At 49.9% G+C, this 12,433-nt stretch overlaps 1 protein-coding gene across 2 annotated transcripts in view; it reads left to right on the forward strand.

The window, feature by feature from the left end:
* The window catches only part of trrap (transformation/transcription domain-associated protein), a 47,307-nt gene that overhangs the window by 8,315 nt on the left and 26,559 nt on the right, over positions 1–12,433 (forward strand). Inside the window, exons 20-41 of one of the 2 annotated variants that reach the window (XM_029251953.1) lie at positions 26–282; positions 832–1,032; positions 2,279–2,430; positions 2,617–2,816; positions 2,916–3,133; positions 3,228–3,425; positions 3,525–3,785; positions 3,867–4,028; positions 4,146–4,242; positions 4,333–4,454; positions 4,790–4,960; positions 5,048–5,116; positions 5,730–5,750; positions 9,107–9,226; positions 9,642–9,761; positions 9,970–10,134; positions 10,291–10,472; positions 10,881–11,079; positions 11,207–11,335; positions 11,443–11,709; positions 11,794–12,000; positions 12,188–12,346. In XM_029251953.1, coding sequence (XP_029107786.1) covers positions 26–282; positions 832–1,032; positions 2,279–2,430; positions 2,617–2,816; positions 2,916–3,133; positions 3,228–3,425; positions 3,525–3,785; positions 3,867–4,028; positions 4,146–4,242; positions 4,333–4,454; positions 4,790–4,960; positions 5,048–5,116; positions 5,730–5,750; positions 9,107–9,226; positions 9,642–9,761; positions 9,970–10,134; positions 10,291–10,472; positions 10,881–11,079; positions 11,207–11,335; positions 11,443–11,709; positions 11,794–12,000; positions 12,188–12,346 — 3,677 coding nt within the window. The remainder of the gene's footprint in view (positions 1–25; positions 283–831; positions 1,033–2,278; positions 2,431–2,616; positions 2,817–2,915; positions 3,134–3,227; positions 3,426–3,524; positions 3,786–3,866; positions 4,029–4,145; positions 4,243–4,332; positions 4,455–4,789; positions 4,961–5,047; positions 5,117–5,729; positions 5,751–9,106; positions 9,227–9,641; positions 9,762–9,969; positions 10,135–10,290; positions 10,473–10,880; positions 11,080–11,206; positions 11,336–11,442; positions 11,710–11,793; positions 12,001–12,187; positions 12,347–12,433) is intronic. The other variant, XM_029251954.1, reaches the window with a different exon arrangement.

A 12,433-nucleotide genomic window follows, 5' to 3' on the forward strand; every position in this document is an offset into this window, starting at 1 on the left:
GTGTGACCATGTGCGCTGTCCGCAGGACTGAACATGCTGCAGAGTGGCCTGCACAAGCAGCACATGAAGGACTTGTTTGTGGAGCTGTGCCTCACGGTGCCCGTGCGCCTCAGCTCGCTGCTGCCCTACCTGCCCATGCTCATGGACCCGCTGGTGTCGGCACTCAATGGCTCGCAGACACTCGTGAGCCAGGGCCTGCGCACCCTGGAGCTGTGCGTGGACAACTTGCAGCCCGATTTCCTGTACGACCACATTCAGCCGGTGCGCGCCGAGCTCATGCAGGTACAGAGCCTCCTCCTGCGTCGGCCGCTTCATGACATGCACCACCAGAGGCACCTGAACACATGTGAATTAACAAGTTTAAGGGACCTTTAGGTTTTTCATTCACACGTTGTACATCTCTGGTGTTTCCAGTCAGATTTCTAGTGAAAACGCTAGATGGAATGTGCCCATTTACTGAAAAACAAGTCGTGTTTGTGGTACGCACTGAATTCCAAAAAGAAACTTAAAGCTTGGGACAGTGACTGAGAGGACTTCCATTAGCTGAAAGGTGTGACACAACACCACATGATCTGTATCCCATAGGTGATTTATTCATATTTATGCGCAGTGGGCAGGAACGGCGTGGGTGGAGCGCTGTGCCAAACACAGCCCAAGAGTTAGTTCAGCTCATTCGCCTTGTTTGGAGTCCATGTAATAGTACTAGTGAGGTGTGCCCTCAATCAGCACTTGAGTAGGAACACTTCCTCTGTGCAGCCTCATGATATATCTCTATATTGCTCTCCCACATGTATGTACGTACGTCTCCGTGACCTTCTCTCTCCCGTCCAGGCGCTGTGGCGCACCCTCAGGAACCCAGCGGAGAGCATTTCACATGTCGCCTACCGTGTGCTCGGCAAATTTGGCGGCAGCAACCGCAAGATGTTGAAGGAGTCGCAACGGCTGCAGTACGTGGTGACAGAAGTGCAGGGCCCCAGCATTACCGCCGAGTTTGTGGATTGCAAGGCTTCCATTCAGATCCCCATGGAGAAGGTACTGTCTGCATGACACACATTCCATTGGTTGCGGTGTGTCTCTTCGCTGTCTCGTCCCCTGCAGTCAGGATCCATGTTCGCACCTCCACCAGTGGCAGTGCTTTTCATCTATGGCTCTACAAGTGACCAGCTCCTGTAATTCAACCTGTGAGAGCGTGTAAATAGTCTAACATAAGTGCTGTACATTGAATTCAATCAATTCAATTTATTTTTATAGAGTGGTGTTCTCACGCAGTTTCTTTAGTGGTGGTAGTTTGTACAGGGTTGGCTTGCTAGCCTGATTCCCAATCCTCCTCACTTTTCCATCTGGGCTTGGGGCCAACTTAGACAGAGAAATCACTGGAGAGTGCTTGCTGCCCAATGTCCCCATTTGCACAGGCAGACCTAAAGCTAAAAAAAGCTTCACACAGTGACACAGCAATCATGCAGCACTACAGCTGTAGTGATGGGGGTACTGCTGTGTTTAATATAGTATTAGTATATATAGTGCACTTGTATAAGTACAGTATCAATACTGTTATACACACACGCTTGAGTGACCAAATGGACTGTCACCAACTATAATGTATACATACAAAGTGACTTTAAAAATGAAAGGCTCCCATATTTTTATCATTGCTATTTACTACTCCTTCTAAGTGTAAGTGTTATAGTGATGATAAAAAAAAAAAAAGCTTCTCAGGGTCACCGGGTTCTGGAGCCTGTCCTGGAGGAATAGTGCACAAGACTGAGCCGCTGCACCCTAGACAGGACGCCACTCCATCGCAGTGGTATAACTGTACTTGGACATGCTGGAAATCAACAAAGTTGAAGAAGTTAACCATTCCTCTTGGTTAAACTTCTACAAGTACTATGTCTGCCAAGAAAACAGCTGTGTCCATGTATTAATGATAGTGTGTTGTTAAAGCGGTCATGTATCTGGTACTGTTGCCCTGTCCACTTAAAATTCTCAGTTTGAGAGACACTTAAAATTCACCATGTTACTTCATACTGATGGTTGTGGCCCTTGGCCAAGGACAGTTGGACACCTGTTTCCATCTGTGTTGGAGAGACCTATTTGTTTTTTGTGGCTTCCCTCCTTGGTTCCTCAGTTATCTCCTGATGAAGGTTCTTGTCATTCTAGGGAAGAGAAAGTAGATAAATGGTCACAGTGGAAATAGCAGCATGGCAATTCATGGTATTTAAGGGAAGCTGCCAGTGCCTCCTTTCGGGTGCCGGAGATGGTAGTTTTCTCATGTTGGCAGGCTATAGAAACAGCCCTGGACTGTCTGAAGAGTGCCAACACGGAGCCCTACTACCGACGGCAGGCCTGGGAGGTGATCAAGTGTTTCCTTGTAGCCATGACCAGCCTGGAGGACAACAAGCATGCGCTGTACCAGCTGCTCGCCCACCCCAAGTAAGGAACTTTGAATGGTAGCGCTCCTTAAGCATCGCTCCGGCCGCCTTGCAATGCAGGTGACCGCGTTGGTGTGACACGCAGTCTGCTAGCTTACGTGATCGACCATGAGCGTGCACGCAGGAGGCACAGGGACGTCGCGTGAACGGAGACTCTCATGCAACACTTGTGCTTGTTCCCTCCAAGCTTCACGGAGAAATGGATACCCAATGTGATCATCTCGCACCGATACAAGACACAGGACACTCCAGCACGGCGCACCTTCGAGCAGGCTCTCACGGGTGCCTTCATGTCCGCGGTCATTAAGGACCTTAGGCCCAGTGCTTTGCCTTTCGTGGCCAGCCTCATCCGCCACTACACAATGGTGGCTGTGGCTCAGCAGTGCGGTAAGCAACTAGCCCGAGCTGCCTCGTCGCTTCTTTGCTTTGAACTTTGTTTCACTTTAACCCTTTGTGTGTGTGTGTGTGTGTGTGTTGTTGCGGCAGGCCCGTTCCTGCTGCCGTGCTACCAGTCGGGCAGCCAGCCCAGCACTGCCATGTTCCACAGCGAAGAGAATGGCTCCAAGGGCATGGACCCACTGGTACTTATTGATGCCATTGCCATCTGCATGGCCTACGAGGAGAAAGAGCTATGCAAGATCGGTGAGGTAGCCCTGGCAGTCATCTTCGATGTGGCCAGCATCATTCTGGGATCCAAGGAGAGGGTGAGGTTCTATGCTGTCTTGCCATAGCTGTGTCGCTGCTGCTGCCACCGCCCTCACTTGTCATCTGGCTCATGTTGGCATTCTCCCCGGGCAGGCCTGCCAGCTGCCGCTCTTCTCCTACATCGTGGAGCGCCTGTGCGCCTGCTGTTACGAGCAGGCATGGTACGCAAAGTTAGGCGGTGTCGTCTCCATCAAGTTTCTCATGGAGAGACTGCCCCTCATCTGGGTGCTGCAGAACCAGCTCACTTTCCTCAAAGCACTCCTCTTTGTCATGATGGACCTCACTGGGGAAGTATGTTCAGATGCCTGCTCATGTCACCAGCATGCTCGCAGTAGGTATGTGCAAAGTCACAGGCATACACTGAGCCTTGGGCTATGTGCTGTCCCACAGGTCTCAAATGGTGCAGTGGCTATGGCAAAAACCACCCTGGAGCAGTTGCTGGTCCGCTGCGCTACGCCTCTGAAGGATGAGGAGAGAAGTGAGGAGCTATTGTCTGCCCAGGACAAATCTTTCCACATGGTGGTGCATGACTTAGTACGGGAGGTGACCTCACCAAACCCCACCGTGAGGAAGCAGGCCATGCACTCGCTGCAGGTGCTGGCTCAAGTCACCGGCAAGAGCGTCACCGTCATCATGGAGCCGCACAAGGAGGTGTGCTGCGTTCCACACGCTGTCTGGTGCCCGATTCTGCACCTTGGAGACTGTGTGAACTCTTTGTCTTCCTCTTTGCAGGTACTGCAGGACATGGTCCCTCCCAAGAAACATTTGCTTCGTCACCAGCCAGCCAATGCTCAAATTGGCCTAATGGAGGGCAACACATTTTGCACCACCCTACAGCCGCGCCTTTTCACCATGGACCTCAACGTCATGGAGCACAAGGTTTTCTACACGGAGGTGTGTGTGCCTCTCGTCGTGCTGGCGGTCGCCTTGGGAGGAGCGGCTGCTTGCTCGTGCTCTCTTGCAGTGCTAGATGTGTGCACTTGTGACCTTTTCTTTCGTGTGTTTTGGAAGCTGTTGAACCTGTGTGAGGCCGACGATGCTGCGCTCATGAAGCTGGCCTGCTACAAGAGCCTGCCGTCTCTGGTGCCTCTGCGCATTGCTGCTCTCAGTGAGTTAATGGGCAGGGGGTGGGGGTTCCGTGCGAACGCCAATCGTCGCTGACACCACCGTTCTCCCCTCTGCCTCTCTGCCCTGCCAGATGCCCTGGCTGCCTGCAACTACCTGCCACAGTCCAGGGAGAAGATCATCGCAGCCCTCTTCAAGGCGCTCAACTCCACTAATGGTGAACTGCAGGAGGCTGGAGAGGCCTGCATGCGCAAGGTGAATGCAGGAAGAGCACTCCGGTAGTGTGGTGGTTAGAGGTAGCAAAGGTCGCAGGTTCGAATCCCACCTCCGGCTGTAGTACCCTTGAGCAAGGTTCTTACCCTGAATTGCTCCAGTAAAATTACCCAGCTGCACAAATGGGTAAATAATTTTAAGTAGTTTAACACTGTAAGTCACTTTGGAGAAAAGGGTGAATAAATAAATGTGAATGTCATGGCCTTTTATACCTGCCACAAGATTCTTGTAATTAAACCGAAGTTAGAATCCACAGTTTTGATGAGGAAAAAAAATTAACTCCTTACTCTTTGTGTGTGCGCACGCTCCTGCCCCAGTTCCTGGAGGGTGCCACCATTGAAGTAGACCAAATCCACACTCACATGCGCCCCCTGTTGATGATGCTGGGAGACTACCGCAGCCTGACCCTAAATGTGGTGAACCGGCTCACGTCGGTCACTCGCCTCTTCCCCAACTCCTTCAACGACAAATTCTGCGACCAGATGATGGTGAGTTATTCCTGAGGATGTGGCCCTCGAATGCATTTCTTGATTGAACTTTTCCAGTGATCTTTGCCCCCCTTTCTGTATTTCTAGCAACACCTGCGCAAATGGATGGAGGTGGTGGTGATCACTCACAAGGGTGGCCAGCGCAGTGACGGCAGCGTGAGTCTCACTTGCTCTGTCAAAGCAGTTTGGGTGCTTGCTTTGTGTTTGCACTTGTTTGCAGTTTCCTCTGGCACCAAGGGAATTGGGAATGGGAACCAAAAGCACCTGGTGGTGGAGGCGTTATGGCGCTGTTATGAATGTGACATGCTGCTGTGTGTCAGATCTGGGAAAATGCGCTATATTGTGACAAATGAGGTGAATCTAGTAAAGAGTCCAGAGCAGTGTGTCTTCATGGTTCAGGAAGCTCAGTGAAGAGTCTTCAGGGGGTGGAAAGGAAGGAAGCAAGAATGCCACATTTGCACTGGCAGAGATAGTCATGTCCTCTCCTCTCTCCTCGAGAGCATATGGGTTCAGTGCTGACAACGAATTCAAGTGTTAGTTTGCCCTTGGGGCTCCTCCCCTAGCCCACTGACACACACGGTGGGGTGAGCGCAGTGTGACCATGTGCTGCGTTTCGCACCCATGTCGCAGCCTGGTGCATGATTTGCTCTCCTTACTCTGTACTTTACTGCACTATGTGAGCGGGGTGCAGTCGTTGTGACTCTCTGGCAACGCTCACCCTGAGCAACCGCTACCTTGCTTTCATTCTCTGTCTCCTGTTGTGGCACAGCCTGCCGTGGACAGCCTCGAGGTGAGCTCATGTACTTCACACCTGCTCTTTACTGCCCCCTGTCTCCACTGCATCTGCATGTTTGTTCGCCACTGTGCCTGCTGCCTTCACATCGCCTAATAGTGGGACATTTCTCTCGTGTGTGTTGTGTTGTGTGGCCTGGGCAGTCCAGTCACAAAATAGTTTGTACTTTTTACAGCACTGTTGCCACTGTTCACTTGTGTGGCAATTTAGCTCTGTTTCCATGGTGAATAGTTCCACCGTGTAACCCTGTTACCCTCTTACTCCCTCGCTGTTGATAAGCATGCAGTCTAATTCAGGCTCATCTTGCTCCAGACCCTACACCAGACGCACAGGGCCTTTAGCTAAGCAGGAGACATGGAGGACATGAGGACAGGATGTCACATAGACACACAACTATAGGTATTGTAGAGCCTCCAACACACCGGAAATGCAGGTGGGGCAGAGGCTCGCAAACTGCACAAAGAGTGAGGCGGAGGCCCCTGTGCTCTACCAGCTCGATTTGAAGATAATGCAGAAGACTGACACCGGATAATCAGTCTCAACTTATGAGGAACTGCGCCATTACCAGCCATTACTATAGCAATTGCGATAACTCCTGTTTGAACAGATTTCAATCTGGGTTTTAAACTGTCAGACACTGCCTCGTGAAAGGAGTGCTTCTGCACTGAGTTATGGAGTTTCTCTAAGTGCTCCTTCCACCGCCCAGTGATCTAAGCGGGGATGGTCAACATTTGTGTTCGCTATCCTTGTGAAACATCGCCCTGGCAGGGTCACGTCTTCTGCTCCATCATGAGAGGCACCGACTGCCATCAAACCATAGCTTTTAACAGCTGTGCCCACGACTGATGACGTTTTCTCTTTTAAATGAAATCTGTTTGAAACCAAGTGCAGAATATGAGAAGTGCTCTGGACACTGTTATATTCAGGATTAAGATCCATATTTTTAAAACTGCTTATATTCAACCCTGCAGGCACCTTTTCCTAGCTTTCCGTCTTTCGTTTTTCTTTCATGTTCTGTTTTTCGCTCTTATTCCGTTCTTCTTAAGTGACATGGTAGTGCAGCATGTGTCTCGCAGCTCCTGCTTCACTCTTAGCCAAGTTTGCATGCTCTCTGTGTGTCTTTGGGCATTTCCTCCAGGTGTTCTTGTTTATTCCTCCAGTCTGAAGATCTGTTTCAGAAATGGTATATCTGAATTGCGTGCGTGCGTGCTCTTGTCCATGGTGCACCCCAGCTCACACCCCATGCATTGAGGAAGGGCTCCAGAGCACCACTACCTTTGCACTGGAGAAAGTTATTAATGATGGATGTCGTCTGTTCTTCTGTTGTTGGAGTATTTTATATGCTTGTTTTTCTTCTAAATTGAGTTTGAACCCATATTACGTATTTTTTTGTACATTGCTTTGAAAGGCTTTATAAAATATAGTATCTTAAGATGATGATGAGATTGGAACAGTACCTAACCCTAATTTTTGTAGTTATGAACACTCAATGTTCATAAGCACTCTCCATGGTGATGATTCTAAATGATCATTTGTGACGATAGAACAGTAAGTCAAATCAGTCATGAGTAGTAGTCATGAGATTGCCTTTCAAGGGAATTCTATGTATTTTACCTCTAAGTTCTAATATTTCCTTTACCTCTTCAACTTAAGAGACCAAGGTAATCGTTTGCCATCAGTACGTAAGGAAAAACAAGTGGAAAATGGGGCGTGAAACAAAAGCAATGGGAGAAGAATTAAGCTGTTGGGCTCCAAATCGCAGACCCTTCTATTGTATTACAGTGGGCTTGTCTTGGCACCGACTCTAATAATTGCAAAAAATGAACACATTGAGTAAATGCACAAATGACTTGGGTAAATATAAGAGGCACAGTAGAGTTCTTGGGCAGCAGTTTGCGGTCACAGCCAGGGCTCACTTAAACGGGGATGCATGCCTGTCTTAGTGGAGGCAATGAGAGGGTGTGGAAGGAGAGAAGAGAAACGTCAGATACTCTCAGCTTTCATCTAATGGGTTCTGGCGCAGTGAACAATAACTTGTGAAAATGTTTTACCCGTTTTCATGTTGCAGCTATGCTATTCAGTACAGAGGCAATTTTTCCCATCGTGCAGTCTTTCTACTTTCACACGTCCTGCGTCCAGCCCTAGGTGTATCGTATCGGACAGTACAGCGACACACGGCACACGTGTTGTGATGGGCTGTACAGCAGTAATCAATGCCTGGTTCATCAGTACCGTAATTTCTGTTGAAAGGGTACTCAGTTTGGCTCCTTTCGAAGCAGTGTGAGTTCTCGGGTGTCGGCACAGAATGTCTAAACTGATATGTGGATTAATGTGTAGCAGTATCGTGGTGCTTGCTGCAAGAATGAATGTGGCCAACACAAAGGAACCTGCAAGAAACCCCAAATAGTACACATTTTGTTGACAGGTTTGTGGCAGTTATTACAGTGAAATGGGACGTGTGCATTTTCAGACTGGTGTAACTTCTGAAATCATTTTCTCATTGACGGCATTTCACTGCAGCGCAAGGATGCACGTGGAACAACAGTACCGCAGTTCATGTCTTCAGCAGAAACTGTGTCAGTGCTGTCCTATGTCGCATTGGCACAGTTTTGCATGTAGCTATGCCGGCATTGTTCGTCCTGTCCCTGACGTAGCTGTACCCTTTTCCAGGCATACAGGGAGCTTATTGCTGACGGGAGAAAACCATGTAAAGAGCCAGGAACGTGTGTGAACTGAACGAGATGCTGTCTTACATTTACATTTATTCATTTAGCTGACATGACCCATCATAAGAAACAAAAATAAAGTAACTTGAATGGAATCAGCAGTAAAGTGTTCTGTGGACAGAAAAAATAGCTTTTGTAAGTAAAATGCGATCACTGGTACACACGCTGACTGAATGAATGAGAAATGTGTTACTGTTATGGTGGAGCAGTCATCCTTAGCTCTTGCAAACAGGACTTGGAAGAAATGACAGCTGTCCCATAACTTTCCCACCTTCCTACTTTATTGTAACTGCACAATGCTGTGAGCTACGTAACACAAACTGCCTGTTGCCCAGAGTTTAAAAAAATGCAAACTACTGCTCACTGTGTGCCACAACCTCTGAAATATAAAGTAAAATTATAACTGGCCTTATAAATATTAAGGAGTGTACACAATTTCAGCTGCTGTTTACATTTTCTTTGGTCTGTTTTAATCTGTACTTTACGGCGTCCTATTACTGCTGTTTGTTTTAAAAAAAAATAAATAGAAAAGACTGACTGCTTCACGCACCAGTGCACTTGGAGAAGCACATGGGTAATGGCAGACTGGCCTGCTGAAGACAGGTTTTCAATTCTCTGTCTTTGCAGGAGATGAAGATCTGCTCAGCCATCATCAACCTGTTCCACTTAATTCCAGCTGCACCGCAGACGCTGGTGAAGCCTCTGCTCGAGGTGGTTATGAAGACTGAGCGTGCCATGCTCATTGAGGTAGCTTTTTCACCAAGAGGGCGAGTGTGTGTATCTTTACGTATATTGTATCTTACTGCCTGTTGAATGGGGTGTTTCATTACTGCGTGTGAGTGAGCGGGTTTGGCTGGGTCCTGCTCTCTGGCGGGTCTAGGGTTCAAGTCCCGCTTGGGGTGCCCTGTGACGAACTGGCATCCCGTCCTGGGTGTGTCCCCTCCCCCTCAGCCTAGCACCCCGTGTTGCCGAGTTGGGTTTCGGGACAAGCGGCTTAAGCCAATATGTGTGTGAGTGAGTGTGTCTGAGAGAGAAAGATGGGCCATGAGTGTGGATTGTTGTCCATGTGCTGTGGCCCTAATGTATGTGCACATTGTGGTGATGAGCGCTATAGCTGTACGTTTGCTCAGCCCTTATGCTATTCTTCTGTCTCCCCCCCAAGGCTGGCAGTCCCTTCAGGGAGCCTCTGATTCGATTCCTGACGCGACACCCTTCCCAGACAGTAGAGCTGTTCATGATGGAGGCCACCCTCAATGACCCCCAGTGGAGCCGCATGTTCATGGTGACCAAATGTGTTTACGCCTTATCGCTGTATATTTACTCTACATAACTGGTTTAGTTCAGATAGTTTCTTTGTTGGGTGTTCATGTCCTTACTCTGCGTTCACCCTGCTCTTTACCAGTGTCGCCTTTTGAACCTGTCAGTTTCTTTCAGTGCTCTAAAGAAAGTCATGTTATGTAAAGTCTGTCCTCCACCTTGCACTCCTACAGAGCTTCCTGAAACATAAAGATGCCAAGCCCCTACGGGATGTCCTGGCCTCGAACCCAGGTCGATTTGTCCCGCTGCTCGTTCCTCCAGGGCCAGCAGCCACGGTTCGTCCCAGCTCTCCATCGACCAGCACTGCACGCCTAGACCTGCAATTTCAGGCTATCAAGGTAGAGTAACATCTGAAGAAACAACCTTCCTGTGCTGTGCCCTTACATATACGCCTGCTGTGTGTTACTGCGTGAGAAGAGCGCTCTATAAAAATGAATTGAATTGAATACACATACACACCGGTGTGGTCAAACCAGTGTGTGTCTTTGTGCTAGATCATCAGTATCATCGTGAAGCACGATGAGGGCTGGCTGGCAGGGCAGCACTCACTGGTCAGTCAGCTGCGCCGTGTGTGGGTCAGCGATGCTTTCCAGGAGCGCCATCACAAGGACAACATGTCTGCCACGAACTGGAAGGAACCAAAGCTGCTGGCATACTGCCTTCTCAGCTACTGCAAGTAAGTGCCCTCGGTGTGCTTCCTCTCACGTGTGCGCACTTTCTCTTCCATTGTTCACCGCGGTAAAGTGAAACTGAAGCTTCAGAGAACTTTTCGTTCACGTACAAAAGGTGACGTCGCTTCTACTTTCTGCTCTTGTGGCAGTTCACCTATGGTGTTCACCATGTTTCTTTTGAGAGAGTCCCTCGAAAGTGAGAAACGCATGTGTGAGGTTTGCGCATGCACACAAATGCACGCACACTTATTGGGATGCTGCTGCATCCCTCTCCTGAGTGCCTGCCACTGCCGGACTGGCAGAGAATGAAAAGCTTGCAAAATGCTGTGAGATGAAAGGTCAACTGCGGTACGGAGTGACACGTCGAGGATTGTGCTTGCTCAGTTTCTTCTGGGCCTTTCCTCTTTTCTCAGGCGAAACTACTCTGAGATCGAGCTGCTGTTCCAGCTGCTCCGCGCGTTCACGGGGCGCTTTCTCTGCAACATGACCTTTCTCAAAGACTACATGGAGGAGGAAATCCCAAAGAATTACAGCATTGCACATAAGCGAGCTCTCTTCTTCCGCTTTGTGGAGTTCAACGATCCCCACTTTGGGGATGAACTCAAGGCAAAGGTGAGGCCCGGTGCTATCTGACCACTTGACAGTATGACTACAGGTACAGAGCAGGGGCATTAGGGTTTGGAAGTGTGTGCTTGCATGCCACTGCTCTCACTCGCTTTTCCTCACTTGTTCCTGGCAGGTCCTCCAGCACGTTCTCAATCCGGCCTTCTTGTACAGTTTTGAGAAGGGTGAAGGGGAGCAGTTGCTTGGCCCCCCCAACCCTGAGGGTGACAACCCAGAAAGTATCACCAGTGTCTTCATCACCAAGGTAACCTGGTTACACTCAAGTGAAGCAGCCATGTTTACCAGCGTAGACTGGGCTGCTTGGACTCCGTTCCAGTTTGCAGCTTCTTCACGAGCCAACCTCTTGCACAGGTGCTGGACCCAGAGAAGCAGGCAGACCTGCTGGATTCGCTGCGCATCTACCTGCTCCAGTTCGCCACTCTGCTGGTGGAACACGCCCCGCACCACATTCATGACAACAACAAGAGCCGCAACAGCAAGCTGCGCCGTCTCATGACCTTCGCCTGGCCCTGCCTGCTCTCCAAGGCGTGCGTGGATCCTGCGTGCAAGTACAGCGGTCACTTGCTGCTGGCTCACATCATCGCCAAGTTCGCCATCCACAAAAAAATTGTGCTTCAGGTATCTGCCTGTGCTTGTGCATATGTGTTGCGTGCATGGCTGCCTCTGCGCAGGCCCTCATCATCAGTGTGTGGCTTCCCCCAGGTCTTTCACAGCCTGCTGAAGGCCCACACCATGGAGGCCCGAGTAGTGGTACGACAGGCCATGGCCATCCTCACGCCGGCTGTGCCGGCACGCATGGAGGACGGCCACCAGATGTTGACGCACTGGACCCGCAAGATTATTGTGGAGGAGGGTCACACCGTGCCACAGCTAGTGCACATCTTACACCTTATTGTGCAGCACTTCAGAGTAGGTACCCTAGAAAGCTGTCCTATGAAGGCAGTGGCTGCATAGATGGACAGAAGTTGTCTTGCAGCCTCTTCCCCTCTGCGTGTTCCACCTCTCTCTCTCTGTGTGTGTGTGTGTGTGTGTGTGTGTGTGTGTGTGTGTGTGTGTGTGTTCGTGTGCGTGCCCGTGCATGCGTGTGCGAACGCAGGTGTACTACCCCGTGAGACACCACCTCGTCCAGCACATGATCAGTGCTATGCAGCGCCTCGGCTTCACGCCCAGCGTCACTATTGAACAGAGAAAACTGGCCGTCGACCTGGCTGAAGTCGTGATCAAGTGGGAACTGCAGAGGATCAAGGATCAGCAGGTTGGTGCAGGCACACTGCTGCCCATATGCTTTTCTCACAGTGCACTCTGGTGCTTCGGCTGTGCATCAGCAGCTGCATGTGAACCG

Source organism: Scleropages formosus, chromosome 5 (genome assembly GCF_900964775.1).
Source record: "Scleropages formosus chromosome 5, fSclFor1.1, whole genome shotgun sequence".
Lineage (NCBI taxonomy): Eukaryota > Metazoa > Chordata > Actinopteri > Osteoglossiformes > Osteoglossidae > Scleropages > Scleropages formosus.